The sequence below is a fragment of the Salmo salar genome, chromosome 24 (assembly GCF_965601325.2).
Source record: "Salmo salar chromosome 24, fSalSal1, whole genome shotgun sequence".
NCBI classification, from domain to species: Eukaryota; Metazoa; Chordata; class Actinopteri; order Salmoniformes; family Salmonidae; genus Salmo; species Salmo salar.
In genome coordinates, this window is record NC_138314.1 from 19651054 (window position 1) to 19671432 (window position 20379).

Genomic DNA, 20379 nt, shown 5'->3' on the forward strand with positions numbered 1-20379 from the left:
TTCCGGTTTCAGTTGGGACAGAGAGGCTGAGTCAGAAATGGACGTGCGTCACCGGTGACGTCACTGCCATATCCGCTTGTTGCCCTATTTAAACATGAGCAGTTCCCGGGCAGGAATTCTATCTTTCCCTTTTTGAACTTTCCATGAGAATCTGGGGAAATATGCAATGTTTTTGGTTGACATTAAAAGTTGCCCAATGGCCCGGGGCAGGTAAACTCGGGAAAGGTACAAGTTTGTCACAAAGACAACCTTTATTTCACATTGATTCTAGTGTTCCATTTGTTTAAAACAACAAAAAATAACCAAGGCCAAGTGATCCCAGTTCTTTTCCCTACATTCTCTCTACCCTCCGTGGCTCACTCACTCAATTCTGATCAGACCACTCCCTCTAGTCTATTCACACGCCTGCTGCACAAAAAAGATCCCATTAGACCTATAGAAATAATGCCTATAAAACGTATTTAACTGATGGGATACACAAACAAAACTATAGACAAGCTACATTCCTTGCTTAATCACGACAGCTTTATCACAAATCATCGTTCCAACGGCCAAGGACTTAACATGCGTTTGTCAAAACACCACGCAGAGAGAACGTTTGTTAAATGCGTCGTTGAAGCATGTGTTGATACTGAAAAATAGGCAGCGCTGCTCTCGGATCACCTTTCCACACTGCACAAAAATATAAACGCAACATGTGAAGTGTTGGTCCCATGTTTCATGAGCTGAAATAAAAGATCCCAGAAATGTTCCAAATGCACAAAAAGCTTATTTCTCTCAAATTTTGTTTACATCTCTGTTAGAGACAATTTCTTCTTTGCCAAGATATGCTACACCTGTCAGGTGGACGGATTATCAAAAAGCTGATTATACAGCCAGATCATGCCTCCCAAGTTGCGCAGTGGTCGAATGCACTGCATCGCAGTTCTTGAGGCGTTACTACAGACCCGGGTTCGATCCCAGGCTGTGTCACAGCCGGCCATCCAACCACAGCCCACGTGTATGGAGTCGTGTGGGCGAGCAGGTTTGCTGATGTCAATGTTGTGAACAGAGTGCCCCATGGTGGCGGTGGGGTTATGGTATGGGCAGGCATAAACTATGGACAACAAACACAATTGCATTTTAACTATGGCATTTTGAATGCACAGAGATAGGTGACGAGATCCTGAGGCCCACTGAGGCCCATTTTTGTTTAGGTCTCTGTGACCAACAGATGCATATCTGTATTCCCAGTCATGTGAAATCCATTGGTTAATTTATTTGAATTGACTGATTTCCTTACATGAACTGTAACTGAGCAAAAAAAATAGCATTTATGTTTTTGTTCAGTATATATTAAAATCTTACCTTAACAGAATACTTTCACAATACTGAGAATGGATCATCTCCTAGAGAGATATTACCACCTATGACTGCAAATATAGGAGGGTTATTCTAATGCTTACCCAATAATAATGCACTAAAATCACAGATTTGGCACATCATTGAGCACATGCTGTTAGGCCTACACATGAAATATATTGAGGCAAATATTACAGAAAGTAGCCTACAATTAGCCAAATATAACTCAATTGATTTAACATGAAATTGATTTAAATGGGATTTAAATATATAGGCCTATAAAGCCTATACTCTTTATCTGAAACGTCTTTTAATCCTTTGCTTATTTGTAACAACTGAAAAGACATTGGAAACTTTGTATTTGTAGCCTAGTCAACATCATTCTGGAGTTATCGGCAGTCAGAGAGACAGACAAACATCTTGATTCTGTGTTTATCGGATATCTTCGTTAGATGCAAAAAACATCTAACGACACACTTATCTGGTTCGTATTGCCTCAGAGGCCAGGTTGGGGCTGGTTCTATGAGAGGTCTGAGGCAGTCGGTAAATGACGAGCATTTCAAGTGCAACTTTACTAACAATGGTTTTGGGAAACAGCTTGGAGATTTAACGTAGCTCCTATGAAGGTTCTAACGATGAACTTAGCCGTAAGATGCTTTTGGGGAAATTTCGGTAGCGCAAGTCGCAGCTCAAATGGCGCTTGCAGTCCATCATTTAGCAAACCACCTCGCAACTCTAGCAAGTGTTTTTCAGTTTAAATTACCCAATGACAATGGGCATAGACTCTATTTACTATGTATTTTGCCTAGAAATGGAATGAAGTGAACTGAAACTATCAATGAGTCAAGGATATGTCCTTCCACTTTAGCCAAGTTGATAGGTACAAAGCCTCCTGAGCCGGATGCCCATATCACCCATCCACTTGGCTACATGTCTACAAATGTAGCCACTAGCCACAGCATTGGAGATTCCTGGGGACACCAGGCATTAAAACCTCTCCATCTATGACAGCCTAGGTGAGGACACTTGTTGCTCCGGACGCCCTACCCAACCCCCCAAGTGAAAGGCAACACTTTGCAGGTGGGTGATGCATTTGTGCCGTGTCAAGCCATTTGAGCAAGTGCCAAGGTCGAGTGTACATGAATGTGGTAGACTGGCCCCGTTTAAGGAACTGCAACGTGTCTGTCAACCTTTCTCACTCATAATAGTTGCACATTGGCATTCACTCTTGACCTTGGCACTTGCTCAAATTGCTTGACACGGCACAAATAAATCACCCACCCGCACCGTGTTGCCTTTCACTTGGGGGGGTTGGGTAGGAAGTGAGCGTCCAGAGCAACAAGTGTCCTCACATGGGGTGTCATAGGTGGAGAGGACATTTGTAGATTTGAAGAAAAACTACTATGAGTGAAAAATGTTGACAGAATCGTTGTGGTTCCTTAAACTGGGCCAGTCTACCACATTCATGCGCATCTTCAAATGCAGTGTAATAAAAAAAAAAAAGAGGAATGAGTTTGATTTTATGGTGGACTCTTCAGGCGCTGTCCTATTGTGTAGCAAAACAGGGTTACCTGGACCGTCTACATTGCACTACACTTTTGTTGCTCTAAGAGAGAGCCAAAGTGCTAAAGGAATCCAGATTATCGACCATGTAGTAAAGGGTGTGGTTCACTAGAGATAAACTGTCAAGCAGCGCTTACCTGACATCACTGAGGGATGACCTTAGCTTGACATCTAAGGGATGACCTTAGATTATGAGAATGAAAGCGCAAAAAATGCTGTTGATTTAATTGGCCAAGTTTGTATTATGTACCTGCACCATGGCCCCACCACCTACATTTAGTTCAGGTTCTGAACGTCTGTCATTGTTCTCTACATCCACTAAACCTTGTCTGCAGTAAAACTAGAGCAAAGGTTGCGGGATGAGCGATGGTGCCAATCCTTGGCAAGCAGAGAGCTGTAAAGGAATGCAATCTCCCTTGCACAGGTGTCATATCATGTGTTGACATGGGTTGAGGGTGTTCCGAGAAGGAGCAACACAGACTTTTATTGCAAAACCCCTGTCAGCAAAGTGGTGCTCAGGCTCTTTTGCATTGCCTGGGCATCTGGTGTCAAGAGTCCTCTCCACACTCAGCACATCAAGCATGGCTAAACATCAGGCTGTAAAATCCCAACAATCCAGGGTCCATTCTCTCAGCAAAACAGGGTGTGTATATGTCTGTCTGTGTTTGGCACTAGACAAAAACCTGCATCTGAGTGATTCCTTATAAAATGCAGACAAAAAAAAAGACCATGATTTGGGGGATTTTCACAAAATGTAATCCATAGAATAGTCCTTTGGGGGAAGGATTGTTGACATATTTGACCGTTGTATCTAAAAGCATAATTAAGAAATAATTTCTCAAAGTTGGTATATTTATGACATTTTGCTCTTACCCAGGGCTCCTTTAAAGCGGCAATAAGCATATTCCCTCTCATGTTTCTGTAAACATCTGAGGGATGGAGAAATGTAACCACTCTCAAATGTATAGACAGAGCTATGGATGCAAGGACTGACTATCCAATATTCAAAGTCCTTGTTTAAACCAGGGGTATTAAACTGGTGGTCCGCGGCTCCCTAGGGGTCTGCAAAGGTACTGCAGGGGGTCCCACAAAAATCATTTTTATTTCAATGTTTTTATGAATATCGCTAGCAACAGAACAAACATGTTTTATTACATAGGCCTACCTACAGTACAAAATAGAGGAATATCGTATTTCTAATGATGTCAACTTTATTTCTCAGCTCATAATATTGAGGAAATTACATTAATTGGAGCCAATTGACCCTTCGCTATGCTCAGCCTGCATTGGTTACTGTTTCAAACTCTGACAACATTTGACCAGGATGCCCAATTCCCCATTTAACCACTCACGAAATCTCCTAACAATGATCTCAAACTGTGTTTCTAATACACATTGAAATTAAAACAGACTACCCCTTGCTAATCAGGAAACTCGTGTATGTTGTGGTAGACTGTCATTACAATTGCTTCACGGGAACCTGGTAAAATTATGTTAGTAGTGTGGCTAGCCACTGAATGGCTCAAATTCACTGTCAGCGTACAGTCAAAGCTATAACCACTTTTGGAACTAACTAGTGCTCTCAAATCATATCCCGATGTCAACTGCAGATGGGAACAGCATTCATAACATTTTAGCACAAGGGAAATGGTGGAGCGATTTCTGCATAGTACATATTTAATAATGAAAAGCTGAAATGTCTTGAGTCAATAATTATTCAACCCCTCTGTTAAGGCAAGCCTAAATAAGTTCAGTAGTAAACATGTGCTTAACAAGTCACATAATAAGTTGCATGGACTAGCTGCGTGCAATAAGTGTTTAGCATGATTGTTGAATGACTACCTCTTCTCTATACCCCACACATACAATTATCTGTAAGGTCCCTCAGTTGAGGAGTGAATTTCAAACAAGAGATTCAACCACAAAGACTAGAGAGGTTTTCCAATGCCTCACAAAGAAGGGCACCTTTTGGTAGTTGGGTAAAAATAAGCAGACATTGAATGTCCCTTTGAGCATGCTGAAGTTATTATTAACACTTTGGATGGTGTATCCATACGTACAGTCACTACAAAGATATAGGCGTCCTTCCTAACTCAGTTCCCAGAGAGGAAGGAAACCAGTCAGGGATTTCACCATGAGGCAAATGGTGACTTTAAAACACTTACAGAATTGAATGATAGGAGAAAACTGATGATGGATCAACAACAATGTAGTTACTCCACAAAACTAACCTAAATGATGAGTGAAAAGGGAGCCTGTACAGAATAAAAAATATTCAAAAACATCCATCCTGTTTGTTATAAGGCACTAAAGTATAACTGCAAAATATGTGGCAAAGAAATTAACTTTATGTCCTGAATACAAAGTGTTATGTTTGGGGCAAATCCAACACATCACTGAGTACCACTCTCCATATTTTAAAGCATTGTGGTGCCTGCATCATGCATGGGTATTCTTGGCATCGGCAAGGACTGGGATTTTTTTTTTTTTTATAAAATAAATGGAATAGAGCTAAGCACAAGCAAAATTCTAGAGGAAAACTTGGTTCAGTCTGCTTTCCAACAGACACATTCACCTTTCAGGAGGACAATAACCTAAAACACAAGGCCAAAACTACACTGGAGTTGCTTACCAAGACGACATTGAATGTTCCTGAGTGGCCTACTTACAGTTTTGACTTAAATTGGCTTGAAAATCTATTGCAAGACCTGAAAATGGCTGTCTAGCAATGATCAACAACCAAATTCCCAGATCTTGAATACTTTTTTTTTTTTTGAAGTGCAAATATTGTACAATCCAGATGTACTAAGCTCTTAGAGACTCACAACTGTAATCGCTGCCAAAGGTGATTCTAACATGTATTGACTCAGGTGTGTGAATACTTACATAAATGTGATATTTCTGCATTTAATTGTCAATAAATTTGCAATCATTTCCAAAAATATGATGCACATACTTCTTTCAATTTTCTGGGGGGGGGGGGTGGGGGGGGCTAACGTATGATGGGGGTCCCTGGGTTGCCAGTTTGCCTAGGAAGTGGTCCTTGGGGAAGGAAAGGTTTAAACAATTTGAGACTGTATAGGGTTTGTTTAGATTTATTTGTTTACAAATACTGGAGCAAAACAAGCTTACAATACTGCTTAAATGTTTGGGGTCACTTAGAAATGTCCTTGTTTTTTAAAGAAAAGCACATTTTTTGTTGATTAAAATTACATCAAATTGATCAGAAATAGTGTAGACATTGTTCATGTTGTAAATGACTACTGTAGTTGGAAACGGCAGATTTTTTTGGGAATATCTACATAGGCGTACAGAGGCCCATTATCAGCAACCATGTGTTCCAATGGCACGTTGTGTTAGCTAATCCAAGTGTATAATTTTAAAAGGCTAATTGATCCTTAGAAAACCCTTATGCAATTAAGTTAGCACAGCTGAAAACTGTTGTTCTGATTAAATAAGCAATAAAACTGTGCCTTCTTTAGACTAGTTGAGTATCAGGAGCATCAGCATTTGTGGGTTCGATTACAGGCTCAAAATTTCCAGAAACAAAAGAACTTTCTTCTGAAACTCGTCAGTCTATTCTTGTTCTGAGAAATTAAGGCTATTCCATGAGAGAAATTGAATGGAAACTGAATATCTAGTACAACGCTGTGTACTACTCCCTTCACAGAACAGCGCAAACTGGCTCTAACCAGAATAGAAAGAGGAATGGCAGGCCCCGGTGCACAACTGAGCAAGAGGACAAGTACATTAGAGTGTCTAGTTTGAGAAACAGACACCTCACAAGTCCTAAAGTGGCAGCTTCATTAAATAGTACACGCAAAACACCAGTCTCAACGTCAACAGTGAAGAGGCGACTCCGGGATGCTGGCCTTCTAGGCAGAGTTCCTCTGTCCAGTGTCTGTGTTCTTTTGCCCATCTTAATCCTTTATTTTTATTGGCCAGTCTGAGATATGGCTTTTTTTCTTTTGCAACTTGGTCTAGAAGGCCAGCATCCCGGAGTTGCCTCTTCACTGTTGACGTTGAGACTGGTGTTTTTCCATTACTGAATTATTTAACCTAACAAATCAAACCTAAAACTTGTAAACAAGTCATTGTTATTCATTGTAACCTAGTAAACAATTAATTTAGACCTTGTGTTAAAGTGCTGAAATGTGTTCGGTTGCTTAGTTATTAAAAAGGGACAGGCGGCTATTTGAGATTCGACGTTAAATTGAAGTTTTACAGTAAGCTCATGAGGCATTTATAAGTTATATACTGAGTATAGAAAACATTAAGAACACCCACTCATTCCATGACATAGACTTACCAGGTGAAAGCTATTATCCCTTATTGATGTCACTTGTTACTAAATCCACTTCAAATCAGTGTAGATGAAGGGGAGGTGACAGGTTAAAGGATTTTAAAGCCTTGAGACAATTAAGACATAGATTGAATGGCACACATACACAGAGGGTGAATGGGCAAGACAATATTTAAGTGCCTTTGAATAGGGAATGGTTGGTGCCAGGTTTGTGTCAACTGTATCGCTGCTGGAAGGCTTGACACATTGTAGAGTCCATGCCTGACGAATTGAGACTGTTCTTAGGGATGCATGATATAATGGTGAACATATCGGAATCGTCTGATATTAGCTAAAAATGCCAACATCGGTATTGGCCGATGTCTAGTTTAACGCCTGGTGTGCAAAACCAAAGTGTCAAAGCTGACGTGCATACCTATATAACGAAGGTACATGACATAATGACGCCACGTAATGACGCCATCCACCGTTCTCTGTCGTTGGTGATGTTGGCTTTCGCCGACTGGTCGGGCACCGGTTAACACTAACAAGTGCGCTATTTTTCAAATGTTGCCCTACCGGAGTTACACAGTAATAGCGTCACTGCTATTAGCTTCATGACATACATACTATGAAACACCGTTTGGGTCTTTGCGTGTCAAAAAAGATACAGTAGCACTGTCAAAGCTGTACAAAAAAAGTCAGCAAACAAGCAAACACCGGCCACGAACGATGAGTTTACAATACAGCGTTGGTAATCAAGCATCATTTGTTCGACCGCAACTTCTGGGGTAGCTAGCTATAGCTTGGTAACGTTACCTAGTCAGCCTGAAAACAATGACCAGTAGAAACTGCAGTTATTTTCATTATTCTTAGCAATGATTTAGGAATCTTTGTGAGTAAGTATTAGCTAGGTTGCCACTTGTTGTTCGCCTATTAAAATTGAACTTCACTTCATGAAAATAAATAGCTAGCCAGCTACTTAACCCTATTGCCCAAAGCTAACGTTATAAGCAGCCAGCTAGCTTCATCCGGCTAGTAAGGCTTGACAGGACCGGGTTATGTGTTGTGAAGCTAGCCATGATAAGGATTAGGCACAATAGTGGACTTTGTGGTTCACCTTCAAAATAAAAGAATCATTAACAGTGATGCAAATTAATACAAATAGTAGAATTACGACATACTTTTAGTTTGAAGGCTAACCGCAAAGTCCACTATTGTGGCTAATCCTTATTGTAGCTAGCTTCACAGATGTGTCCGACCACCATTAATCAAATAAGAACTGTTATAAATTAGGGTTACTTTAGATGACACCTAGCTATATAGTTAGCTAGCTAACTATATAGCTACTGAAACAGATTGTTGTTTTGTTATGTTTTTGAGGAAGATCATTGTTTGCATCCATGAGCAAGCTAGCTTTTTTTATGATGAGCACTGTAGGTGTGCGAGGAAATTTTACCAGTACATTAGCATACGTATTGATGAATCGTTGTGACATGAAATATGAGTGAGTGTAATCAATGTGTAATAACTACATAAAAGATTTATGAACACGTAAAATTATTATGTGATGTACAGTCATATTCAGGTCCTGATTGGTCAAAAAGTGTTATTTGACACGTCAAAAAGTGTTATTTGACACGTCAAAAAGTGTTATTTGACACGTCAAATAGTGTTAAATAGTATATTTCTTGACACGCAAAGACACGCAAAGACCCAAACGGAGTTCCATAGAAATCCAGGTTGAGAATGAAACGACTGAACAGATGATCAACGAAACAGCACAGCAAGTAAGTGAAAGAAATACAGTTGAAGTCGGAAGTTCACATACACTTAGGTTGGAGTCATTAAAACTCGTTTTGCAACCACTCTACAAACTATAGTTTTGGCAAGTCGGTTAGGACATCTACTTTGTGCATGACACAAGTAATTTTTCCAACAAATGTTTACAGAGAGATTATTTAACTTATAATTCACTGTGGAGCAATTCCAGTGGGTCAGAAGTTTACACACACTAAGTTGACTGTGCCTTTAAACAGCTTGGAACATTCCAAAAAATTATGTCTTGATTTTAGAAGCATCTGATAGGCTAATTGACATCATTTGAGTCAATTGGAGGTGTACCTGTGGATGTATTTCAAGGCCTACCTTCAAACTCAGTGCCTCTTTGCTTGACATCATGGGCAAATCAGAGTCAGAGTCGAAAGCCTTGGCCAGGTTGATGAATACAGCTGCACAGTATTGTTTCTTATCGATGGCGGTTATGATATTGTTTAGGGCCTTGAGTGTGGCTGAGATGCACCCATGGCCAGCTCGGAAACCAGATTGCAGAGAAGGTACGGTGGGATTCGAAATGGTCTGTGATCTGTTTGTTAACTTGGCTTTTGAAGACCTTAGAAAGGCAGGGTAGGATAGATACAGGTGTGTAGCAGTTTGGGTCTAGAGTGTCTCCCCCTTTCAAGAGGGGGATGACCGCGGCAGCTTTCCAATCTTTGGAAATCTCAGACGATATGAAAGAGAGGTTGAACAGGCTAGTAATAGGAGTTGCAACAATTTCGGCTGATATTTTTAGAAAGAAAGGGTCCAGATTGTCTAGCCCAGCTGATTTGTAGGGGTCCCGATTTTGCAGCTCTTTCAGAACATCAGCTATCTGGATTTGGGTGAAGGAGAAATGGGGGAGGCTTGGGAAAGTTTCTGTGGGGGGGGGGGGGTGCAGGGCTGTTGACCGGGGTAGGGGTAGCCAGGTGGAATGCATGGCCAGCCATAGAAAAATGCTTATTGAAATTCTCAATTATCGCAGATTTATCGGTGGTGACTGTTTCCTAGCCTCAGTGCAGTGGGCAGCTGGGAGGAGGTGCTCTTATTCTCCATGGACTTTACAGTGTCCCAGAACTTTTGGGAGTTTGTGCTACAGGATGCAAATTTCTGCTTGAAAAACCTAGCCTTTACTTTCCTAACTGCCTATGTATATTGGTTCCTAACTTCCCTGAAAAGTTGCATATCTCGGGGGCTATTCGATGCTAATGCAGAACGCCACAGGATGATTTTGTGCTGGTCAAGGGCAGTCACGTCTGGAGAGAACCAAGGGCTATATCTGTTCCTGGTTCAAAACATTTTGAATGGGGCATGCTTATTTAAGATTGTGAGGAAGGCACTTTTAAAGAATAACCAGGCATCCTCTACTGACGGAATGAGGTCAATATCCTTCCAGGATACCCGGGCCAGGTCGATTAGAAAGGCCTGCTCGCTGAAGTGTTTTAGGGAGATTTGACAGAGATTAGGGGTGGTCGTTTGACCGCAGACCCATTACGGACGCAGGCAATGAGGCAGTGATCGTTGAGATCCTGGTTGAAGACAGCAGAGGTGTATTTTGAGGGAAGGTTGGTTAGGATGATATCTAGGAGGGTGCCCGTGTTTACGGATTTGGGGTTGTACCTGGTAGGTTCCATGATAATTTGTGTGAGATTGAGGGCATCTAGCTTAGATTGTAGGACGGCCCGGGTGTTAAGCATATCCCAGTTTAGGTCACCTAACAGCACAAGCTCTGAAGCTAGATGGGGGCAATCAATTCACATATGGTGTCCAGGGCACAGCTGGGGGCAGAAGGTGGTCTATAGCAAGCGGCAACGGTGAGAGACTTGTTACTGGAAAGGTGGATTTTTAAAAGTAGAAGCTCAAAATGTTTGGGCACAGACCTGGATAGTAAGACATTACTCTGCAGGCTAACTCCACCCCCTTTGGCAGTTCTATCTAAAATGTTATAGTTAGGGATGGAAATTTCAGGGTTTTTGGTGGTCTTCCTAAACCAGGAGTCAGACACGGCTAGGACATCCGGGTTGGCAGTGTGCTAAAGCAGTGAATAAAACAAACTTAGGGAGGAGGCTTCTGATGTTAACATGCATGAAACCAAGGCTTTTACGGTTACAGAAGTCAACAAATGAGAGCGCCTGGGGAATGGGAGTGGAGCTAGGCACTGCCGGGCCTGGATTCACCTCTACATCACCAGAGGAACAGAGGAGTAGGATAAGAGTACGGCTAAAGGCTATAAGAAATGGTTGTCTAGTACGTTCGGAACAGAGAGTAAAAGGTGCAGGTTTCTGGGCACGGTAGAATAGATTCAAGGCATAATGTACAGACAAAGGTATGGTAAACCTATGCATTAAGTGACAATGAGTGAGATATTGTCTCTAGAAACATAATTTAAACTAGGGGAGTTCACCGCATGTGTGGGAGGTAGAACTAGAGGATTAACTAAAGCATATTGAGCAGGGCTAGAGGCTCTACAGTGAAATAAGGCAATAATTACTAACCAAAACAGCAATGGACAAGGCATATTGACATTAGAAAGAGGCATGCGTAGCCGAGTGATCATAGGGGTCCAGTGAGTAGCTCGGCGTGCTGGAGACACGGCGATTCAGACAGCTACCGGCCCGGGGATAGCAAGCTAGCAGAAGGGCCTTAGAGGGACGTCGCGATGAAAGAAGTCTGTTGTAGCCCCCTCGTGCTGTTATGTCGGCAGACCAGTCGTCATGGATCAGCAGGGCTCCGTGTGGTATAAGGGTCCAGGCAAATTAGCAAAATGGGTGTAGTGGCCAAAGAATTTGTCCGATGGGCCTCTTCAGCTAACGGTCCGATATGCTCTAGACAGCTAGCGGGCCGCGGCTAGCAGGCTAGCAGATGGGCATTCAGGGGACGTCGTGACGGAGGAGCCAGCTGAAAAAAACCCTCGGGTGAATTACGTCGGTAGTCCAGTCGTGATGGGTCGGCGGGGCTCCGTGTCGGCAGTAAAAGGGGTCCAGGCCAATTGGCAAAATAGGTATTGTAGCCCAAGGAGTGGCTGATGGACCTCTTCGGCTAGCCGGGAGATGGGCCTAGCAAAGGCTAGCTCCAGGCTAATTGGTTCTGGCTTCGGGACAGTGACGTTAGCCAGGAGTGGCCACTCGGATAGCAACTAGCTAGCTGTGATGATACAGGTGAAAAGGTTCAGAGCTTGCGGTAGGAATCCGGAGATATGGAGAAAAATAAGTCTGATTTGCTCTGGTTTGATTCACGCTGTGCAGACTGTTCGGGATAAAGGTAGCTGATGACCTCTAGCAGTGGCTAGCTGACTACTAGCTATTTAGCTGCTAGCTTCTGTTGGGGGTTCCAGTTCAAGAGTAAAGAAAATAGCAGCTCCATACCACATTGCGTGAGGCGGATTGCAGGAGAGTATGTTGAAGTTAAGAAAAATATATGCTTAGAAAAAAGATATAAAAAGATATATACACGGGACAAGAAGAGGACAAAAGACGTCTGACTGCTACGCCATCTTGGATTAGACACACACGTATAGTTGAACATAATATACTCTACAGGCATATCAAACTTCCAGAGTGGGATCTCTGCTAGTTTGAAAATGATGGCCGCAAATGTTTAATTATATTGACCAGATAGTCCATTGGCCACTCTAACAATGAAAATAAATGGCTTAAAAAATGGAAGGTAGTCGGGAGGAGGCATCAGGTATTATATTCAAAGAATAGGCAGATAGCAAGGACCGTTGTGGTTCACACGGCTATTTGGGATCTTTGGGACTTCCCTACCCCATTGAAGTTGCCATTTAAATTGGTTAAGGTGCCGGTTATGGTTAGGATTTAGGGGTAGCGACGTCAAAAGGATTCCGGATTGCACCCTCAGGCACAATTCTGATAGTGTTTTTTCTCAAAGTTGCCGGGATGACACGTGTCTTATTTATACCAGAACACTCCTAACAGCCTAAGCATTACGAAACTTATTTGATTAAATAAACCTCACGGACCATATAAAGATTGGTCAACATTTTTGGTTGACCAAATTCGACACTCATTGACCTCCATACAAAAAAAACTCAAAACGCCACCTGCTGGAGAATACATTTTCGGCCGAGTTACCTTCGGTGTAAAGATTTTTCTTCCACTAGCCCTACTTCAGATTATTAGAATGTGTTTAAATATATGACTTCATTTTTCAACAGTTTAAAAAAATAACGGAAAGTTATGCAGATAAGTAGTGCCTAATGCGGTGTAACTGTCAAACTGTTACGCAAACTATGCAAAGTTATCCAGACCAGACCTGCAAGTAGGACAGGACACAGTTGATCTTGGGACCACTGCACAACACATATTATTTAGCAAATTCCGAATATTTGCCTGGCTATCCAGCCACATCGTTCCGGCCAAATGCCACGCCCAGGATAGATAACTGAACTAAATTCAGTAAATTGCCTGGCAAGCCTAATAGCTTCTCATCTGACATTGACAGACACTACATGCGAAGGAGCTGCATCGAATTATTACATTTAAAGCATTAATTAGACTATGGTTGTTGTTGTATGCCACTATACTGTAGCCTGTGTTTTTAAGAAAGTTAGACCCGTGACTTCAGATACACTCAATGCTTTGGGCGTGGGATCAAATACTCGAGAGACACTGGAAAAGGAAAGGCTCGTCCAACTTGTGATTCGCTTAGAAAATAAAACCACTTAGTTGTCATTGGTCGAGTTCGTTTTGCATGTCCAGGTGCACCGCGTGAGCGGAGTTTCTTTTGAGACTAGTCCATTGGTCTTTAAACACATCTCCACTCAACCGGAGCACCGGGCCATGCAAAACAAACTCCACCATTCGGTAGCTGGGTATGGACAATGCATATTTTTTAACCCAAGTCACAGTCCAAAATGTAGCCCATTCAATTAATGCCACCGGAGTAAAGAAATGCTTGGAAGCTAGGTAACTATTCAGTTAGCAAACGTTACACTTAATTGATTAACGACGAGAACCAACCAATACACAAACCTGTATGCAAGAGTCATGCATTCGAAAAGTTTTGTCAACGACGCGTCAATGGAGAGATGTGATGTACACTTCTTCCCGAAGTGATACGTCCGACAGGTTTGTTTGTTGACTGTGTCGAAATCGTAACCTTTTCTTGGTGGGTGTTCAATGTGCGGCGAGGACACCATGAAGTGACCACTGTGGATTATCTGTGACTCGCGTCCATCCGACTTCTTGAAACCAATGTGAGACTCCGTGTCCGAGTCATCGTCCTGTTCCTGCTTGATACTCACTGTGGGGCTTCGGTATTGTATTTCCCTGGTAGTAGCCATGTCTTAGTTATTTAGCTAGCTAACGTTAGTTCTTCTGGAATTCTTTGCTAACGTTAGCTGTTCTCATAGCTAGTAGTTGCGAGTTAAAATGAAGTTATTTATACATGTCACTTTGCTCTTTCGAATAAATTTTCCAGTTTTGCTCCACCCTTTGAGAAACGTTGCATTGTTGGCAACCACTGCCAGTCTTTTCAGTATCCTATTTTGCTAGCTATATATAGTTTGCTTACAGCTAACAAAAGTGTTGTTGGTATCGAAGTATTTCCAGTGAAGCTAAAGGGACTAACTGTTGCGCCGTCATGTCTGCCAACGTGATTGGCTGGAGTATCATAGAAACACCCTCCACTCGAGCTGCAGGCTCAAAATAACTTCGACGTAGAGAGTAGTCGTCTTCGTATGGTAGACGCTTTGTTCCATATTGCTGCGTTTCCCAGTTTGGAAACTGCATTGCACAATTGTTTACAAAAAAGGGGTAAAGGAAATTGAAGCGCCATAACCCTATACATACCACTATCCCCAACACACATTACCACTACTTTGGCCAAACAGATCCCACACCAGGCCTGGGAGGCTGTACCCCCTTCTCTCAAAACCCCCTGTAGTTCTTCAGCACAAAAATCTCATACCCAAGAGTTCTGCTGCCAATTCAATCTTCTGGGATTTCGTTCCCCTCATTGTGGTACAATTAATGACCATAACAGTAAACAGCAACAAGCCAACTACTACCCACAGGGCTCCAATCAACAAGGCCTACTACTCACAGGGCTCAAATCTCTCACTATCACAGGACATTTATGATCCCCCAACAACATGACCACCCCCACAATTGAAACACACACACGTTTTCCCTTTAAACTACACTTGTCCCATGCCCTCCTGCACACTTGTATCTCCCTTCTACATACTGCTGCAACATGACCATAAACTTGGCACCTGAAACACCTTAGTGGATTTGGAGCAAAAGCTCTCACAGGATAATTTACACCCTAGCATGACTTTATCCGGCTACACTCTGCATCAAAACTCCAAAAGGACAGACCGAGTCTCCTCAGTCTCACGCTTTCCACCGGGTCTGCATTGCATCAAGCATTGACTTCACCAGGCCCGGGCTTTAGCCCCGAATGATTTTGTCTCTGTCCCGAGTCTTTTGCCCTGCTGGGATATTGTAAAATAAGAGAGCGCAAAGATGAGGAGAACCAGAGGTAAACTTTGTTTGTTTGCTTGTTATTACTATAGCACATTTTGTTAGCTCATAATGATGTTATTGACTTCACAGTAATCCAGATTCGAGTAATTTACAGTCAACATGTTGACTCAAAAGCTGCACTGACAGAACGTTAACTTACATGAGGGACTACCCAGTCGAGCTAACATTGAGACGGCTGTTGTATTTGCAGGAGGAAGTGAATAGATTGTGTGTGTGTGTGTGTTTACAATACAATTATTTAGCATCTAGCTACATAGATGGGTTGGCTGACAACGTCACAAAAATGATGTGCGATCTTCCATGGGGCATAAATCAGCCTGTTGTGATTCTGGATGGCCAGATTGCTAGCAAGAATGACACTGCCATGTGTGGGAATAATAAATGGCTTATTTCATCAAGTTATTGATAGCATGTCTTGTTTTGAGGTGTTTTGACTGATTTCATGTCAATGCAAATATGGCTAAAATTCACTAGCTAGCTAACCAACAACTGTAACGATTTATTTGAAACAACAAGTGGTCATTGTGCAAATGTATTTGTTTTCAATAAAAATTGGAAACTAAATATAGCTTACTTGTAAACAATCTAAGCCAACCTCATTTGTTTTGCCACATGGTTGGTTGCATGCATTTAGATTGTGTTGCTAAAGCGACAGAGAGAACACCGGTATTGTGGTGAGTGAAGGGTAAGACAGTTGAATGTTAATCAGGTTTAAGATTGAGTGAAAAAAATCATGTAAACAGTATTTGCCTGTTGTTCATGTTGTGTGTATATATTGCTTCTGTGTGTTTGTCTGTTCAGGATACTCCATATTGCTACGGCACTGATACTATGCCTTCTCTGTAATAATAGAGGAAATCCAAGACAGCAGAACATCAGACAGCAAGGAAGAGAGGGGAGAAGACAAGACAGAGCGAGAACATCGAGAGAGAGCAGGCCCACACAAGACAAACATGGCATATTCATCTCAAGCCAGAGGAAATAGTCCTTGCTAAACATAAAGATGCCACTTCTGACATGTCCTGCATGTATAAATTGTTAGACACTGATATTTTCCCATCACTGAAGGCAATCATACAGACTGTGCTGACCATCCCAGTTAGCAGCTGTGAGAGATCTTTCAGTGCATTAAGACATCTACATACCTGGCTTAGGAGACCAAGATAGAATGCCTCATGACAATTGACAAGGATATTCATACTAACACGCTTGGGAAAGAGTGAAGTCATAGACAGGTTTGCACCTAAAGTTTAATTGTTTCATTTCAAATTTCTATGGATGGACTAATACTAGTACTGTGTAATATAACTCGCAAACATTGTGAATATTTAGTTGGAGAATGGATTGTATGCTGGTACATGTGTGTAAAATTGTGAAGTGTTGTTACTACAGGGGTGTTGGAGGGGGTGTATTTGTTTTTGTGTAATTACTTAGGTAGAAATATTGTCAAGTAGCTAACTGACCTTGGACTTTGACATCCACGCGATTCAGAATATACCATCTTCATAGTCATGTTATGCTTGGTTCAATAGCTATTGACGAGGAAACCGAATACCCAATATAAAACTAATTTTACCTCTGTAAGCAGGACACCACTTTCGTCCCCATAAAGACTGAAAACCACAAACAGATCGACCAAAGGTATGGATCCACTTTCTCCAAGAATCATACTCCTATTGGGCCAGAGTCTTTCTGATCATTGGAGTGAGGCTCGGAAGCCTTCACACCACCTGACGACCCAGGTTCTTTCTCTCACTTTCGTCAGGATCCATTTCAAGTTCACTGTCCGTTGACAGCTCAGGGTCTTCAGGCGCATAACATGCATTTTGTCTCTCCCGTTTCCTACCCCATTGAAGTTGCAAATTTAAATGGGTTAATGGCAGGGTGGTTGCCCGTTTTGCATGTTATTTTGGCATTAATATGTGTCACACAGTTTGCAAACAATGTAAAAACAAATATATATATATATGTGTATGTATGTATATATACACACACACACACACATCGAGTTAATAAAACTGCATATAAACATGGTCTCTTTAGTTTTTTTTCCAGGTAAGGCAGCTCCAAAATGCAGGTATTTCAGCCTAGCTCAGTGCTTCTGTGGTGGTGGGACAAGCCAGCAGAAAATACGGAGCGTTGCGCCGTGATTGGCCCAGTGTTCTGTCACTCATGGGGACACTACCGCGCCACCAAGTCTAAGGGCAGAGCTCGAAAATGCAAGCCCCTTGGGTGCTGCCATAGAGTTATTAGAAGTACCCATCCAAGAATGCTTAAGGTCATTGGCCACAGAATTACATCAAATCACGTTATATCTACAGTAGCTTTGACTGGACTTTCAAAATCTTAGCTAGCAGTCATCACCATGAATCAAGTCGACAATCTACTGGCAAATCCTTTTTAATCCTTGTCATACGAAGATAAATAATGAAGAGAAATTATAGATAAAACGTATAGGTGCTCATCGGCCATTGGACATAAACATTACACAACAAGTTGGATATCGCAAATTCAACAATGAGGGGTTTGGAAGGAATCAGTGGCTAACTGCAGCCATTGCAAAGCAATCATTAGCCTGCTATTCAGTGGAGTGGCTGTGTGGTCCCAAGTCTAAGACTATGGGCCTCTCTTCCTAGTTTAAAATAAAACATTCAACATTGGCCATGCTGACAATGAAGCATGAATTGGGCCACGCACAAAACTTAACTTGGAACTGCCAAATCTGACTTTAGTGAGTTTAAGACAACTGGGAACTCTGGAAAAATTAACTAAGACTGGGAAAATACGTTTTGAACTTTCATCCAACTCAGAATTGTAAATCCGGAACTCGGGCCTCTTTCTAGAGATCCTGGTTCGAGTCTAGGCTCTGTCGCAGCTGTCCGCGACCCGGAGACCCATGGGGCGGCGCACAAACGGCCCAGTGTCGCCCGGCATAGGGGAGGGTTTGGCTGGCAAGGTTGTCCTTGTCCCATTGCGCTCTAGGCACTCCTGTGGCGGGCCAGGCGTAGGCACGCTGACATGGTCGCCAGGTGCACGGTGTTTCCTCCGACACATTGGTGCGGCTGGCTTCCGGGTTAAGTGGGCATTGTGTCAAGAAGCAGTGCGACTTGTTTGGGTCGTGTTTCGGAGGACACATGGCTCTCGACCTTGGCCTCTCCCGAGTCCGTACAGGAGTTGCAGCGATGAGACAAGACTAACTACCAATTGGGGAGAAAAAGGGGTAATTTTTTTTTTTTAAGTGTTGTGTAGTAGCTGTTAGTAGCCCATGTGCCTCACCCTAATAATTTGGCCTATTTCCACCTCTTAATTTCACCTATTTTGATTTTGTGCACATGTAGCCTATAACCTGTTTTTGAGAAATGTAATCATTGAATATTGTAAGAGCTTTCATTGTCTGCTTATATGCCCCCTTTATTTATCCTATGGTTCTGACTTGGTGTACAGGGAGAACACTAAGAACCGCCCATGTTCTGAATTCTGTTGCTGTACATTTCAAAAGTGCTGAACAAATAGTTACATTGACTATATCCGTCCTAGCTCGCTCATTAATGTCTTAATCGAAATTACGGATTGCCTCATCTGCTTTTCGTCCCATTATGCCATAGTTTGTACATCTCAATTGTCAGTAGAAACCACATTTGTTTAAGCAAGTCAGCCATATCTTTTTAAAGGCAGTAAATGAGGCTGAATGAGCCGTTTTGCTGCCAGACAAGGCTCCGATTATAGCCAAGTGTAGCAGTGGTAATGTGTTGGGACAACTTGATGTAGGCCCTAACAGTTTGTGGGCACTGTTTGTCACCGTTATAGTGAAATTAATGTATTGTTTAGTGTTGTGTGGTGACTTCGCTGGCATGCATCCCACTTTTTTTTTTTTTTGCCCCACTAGGATTTACATGCTAAAATCACCACTGATGTCCTCAAAGATGGAAGGCAGGTGGGAGGCAAGATCAGGTGGGACCATTCTAGCCAATGAGAGGGCAAATAAGTGTGAACAACAGGCTATAGAGCTAAGACTTATCTTTGTAGCTGTGCCATTACAGCGTCTGAGACAGCACCATTGAGGTTCTCCATTTTAAAGTAGTACATTTTCTTCTTAATTGGCTGATTACTCCCAACTCAGGAATTCCCACCCAGTTGACTACTTAAATCAAAATGTCACATGCTTCGCAAACAGGGTAGACTAACAGTGAACTGCTTACTTAAGGGCCCTTCACAACAATGCAAAAAAAATAAAGATAACACAAGGAATAAATACACAATGAGTAACAATAACTTTGCTATATACACAGGGTACCAGTACCGAGTCGATGTGCAGGGGTAAAGGGTAATTTGGGGGGGGGGGGGGGGGGGGGTGTGACTGTTGGTGTGTGTGGACCATGTTAAATTCCTTAGTGATGTGGACACAGAGGAACTTGATCTCGACCCGCTCCACTATAGCCTTGTCGATGTGAATGGGGGCGTGTTGCCCTCCGTTTCCTGTAGTCTACGATAAGCACCTTTGTCTTGCAGACGTTGAGGGAAAGGTTGTTGTCCTGGCAGGTCACGGACCTTGTCCTTATAGGCTGTCTCATCGTCGTCGCCGATCAGCCTTACCACCGTCTTGTCGTCAGCAAACTAAACGATGGTGTTGAAGTTAGGTGCGGCTACGCAATCATGGGTGAACAGGGAGCACAGGAGGGGCCTAAGCACACACCCCTGAGGGGCCCCCGTGTTGAGGGCCATTGTGGTTGATGTGTTGTTGCCTACCCTCACCACCTGGGGGCGGCCCGACAGGAAGTCCAGGATCCAGTTGCAGAGGGAGGTGTTCAGTCCCAGGGTCGAGCTAAGTGATGAGCTTGGAGGGCAGTATGGTGTTAAACTGAGGTG

General features: G+C 42.5%; 1 protein-coding gene and 1 long non-coding RNA gene across 2 annotated transcripts in view; one reads left to right on the forward strand and one right to left on the reverse strand.

Moving 5' to 3' along the window:
* LOC106585286 (MLX-interacting protein) overlaps positions 1–14600 on the reverse strand; it is a 45939-nt gene extending 31339 nt beyond the window's left edge. The window contains exon 1 of the mRNA XM_014171353.3: positions 13996–14600. Coding sequence (XP_014026828.2) covers positions 13996–14306 — 311 coding nt within the window. The 5' untranslated portion in view covers positions 14307–14600. The remainder of the gene's footprint in view (positions 1–13995) is intronic.
* A 160-nt stretch (positions 14601–14760) lies between these two features.
* LOC106585287 (uncharacterized) lies at positions 14761–16943 on the forward strand. The gene is made up of 2 exons (XR_006761884.2): positions 14761–15508; positions 16366–16943. It is a non-coding gene; the product is annotated as an uncharacterized LOC106585287 (long non-coding RNA).
* Positions 16944–20379: the final 3436 nt, after the last annotated feature.